Source organism: Bison bison, unplaced genomic scaffold (genome assembly GCF_000754665.1).
Source record: "Bison bison bison isolate TAMUID 2011002044 unplaced genomic scaffold, Bison_UMD1.0 scf7180017863885, whole genome shotgun sequence".
Classification (NCBI taxonomy): Eukaryota; Metazoa; Chordata; class Mammalia; order Artiodactyla; family Bovidae; genus Bison; species Bison bison.
This window is the reverse complement of record NW_011494457.1, coordinates 74,861-76,185: the sequence shown is the minus strand read 5'-3', so window position 1 is coordinate 76,185 and position 1,325 is coordinate 74,861. Positions and strand designations below refer to the sequence as shown.

The 1,325-nt window shown below is 56.5% G+C and overlaps 1 protein-coding gene across 1 annotated transcript in view; it reads right to left on the bottom strand.

Moving 5' to 3' along the window:
• Positions 1–122, bottom strand: part of CACNA1I (calcium channel, voltage-dependent, T type, alpha 1I subunit) — a 112,689-nt gene extending 112,567 nt beyond the window's left edge. The window contains exon 1 of the mRNA XM_010833752.1: positions 5–122. Coding sequence (XP_010832054.1) covers positions 5–122 — 118 coding nt within the window. The remainder of the gene's footprint in view (positions 1–4) is intronic.
• Positions 123–1,325: the final 1,203 nt, after the last annotated feature.

The window sequence follows — 1,325 nt, the reverse complement described above, 5'->3', positions numbered from 1 at the left end:
AGGGGCTCTTCTGGGCCAGGAGGGGAGGAAGGGGGGCTCTGGGGCCCCGGCTGCTCCGTGACTCCGGGTTCAGCCACCGGGGCTGCGGTGGGGGAAGGGGGCGGTGGGGAGTTCTCAGCCATGTCGGCACTGAGCAGGGAGCCCTGCAGAAGAAAAAGAGGCGGCACTTGGCAGGGGGTTGGGGGCGAGCCTGGCACCCGCCTCCCTCGACAAAGGGACACGGGTCAGACAGCCCAGCCTTAAACCCCGCAGGCCCCTCGCCCACACTCTGGCTGTGAGGGTCAGAAGAGTTGAGGGCCCGGAGGCACCTAAATTGGAATCCACTTCCAGGCTGGTGGTATTGGGGCAGGTCTGGTCAACCTTGGTGAACCTCATTCGGAGGAGATGAAATGTAGAGAGAATAAAACCTTCTTAGAACACAGTTTTTGTTTTTTGTTTTTTTCCAATGAGACCAGAGTTGTATATTTATTGCATCATCGAAGAAAAGTTGCAGGAGAAAGACAAGAGTTATCGGGAAGACAGACGTTGCCAGGATGACGTGTGCTGCAAAGCAGAGGTGCCGTGGGACTTCTAGGTACCCGAGCAAGCCGGGGTAGGATCAGGGCAGACTTCCCTGAGGAAGTGACCCTTGAGCCAAGACCTACAGGGGAGCCCAGGGACACCCCACCCACTGCTCCATAAAGCTGAGAACCCAGAGGGACCTCACACACCAACCTCTTGGTTTTACAGCTGGAGGAACTGAGACACGGCAAAGGAGGAAGATAGACACAAAGTCAGAGACAGAACTCCACCAGGGCTGGCTTCCTGGTGTCTCAGAAGGACCCTCCGCTTGGTTTAATGTTCTGCTGTCACAAACTTGAAATCCTTAATACTTTTCGTCAAGGGGCCCACATTCTCATTTTGCGCTGGGACCTGCAACTCACTTAACTGGTCCTGACTTCCACTCAGAGGTACTTTGACAGCCTGGCTTCATCTGATGCTCATTACAACCCCAGAAGCCTTACTGGGCCCATTTAGCAGATGGAGAAACTGAGATGGGAGGGGCATGCGCAGGTTACACCTAGGCACAGGCTAAACTAGGGCAGGTCTAGAGGCCAGAAGCCCAGCACCAGCCTCCAGATTCAGTGACAACTGACTGTGGCCTTGCTCAGCCCCTTCCACAGCCAGTCAAGGGTAGGGCCTGCCCCTGCCCATATCACCCAAGAGGTTAACAATCCCTGAATCCTCCTCCAGGGGAGTCTGCTGGGCCCTGACACCCTGGCAGTGCCAGGCTGGGCAGTGGGAGTGAGGGATGAGTGGTACCCACCCAGCTGCTGCCTGTGGCT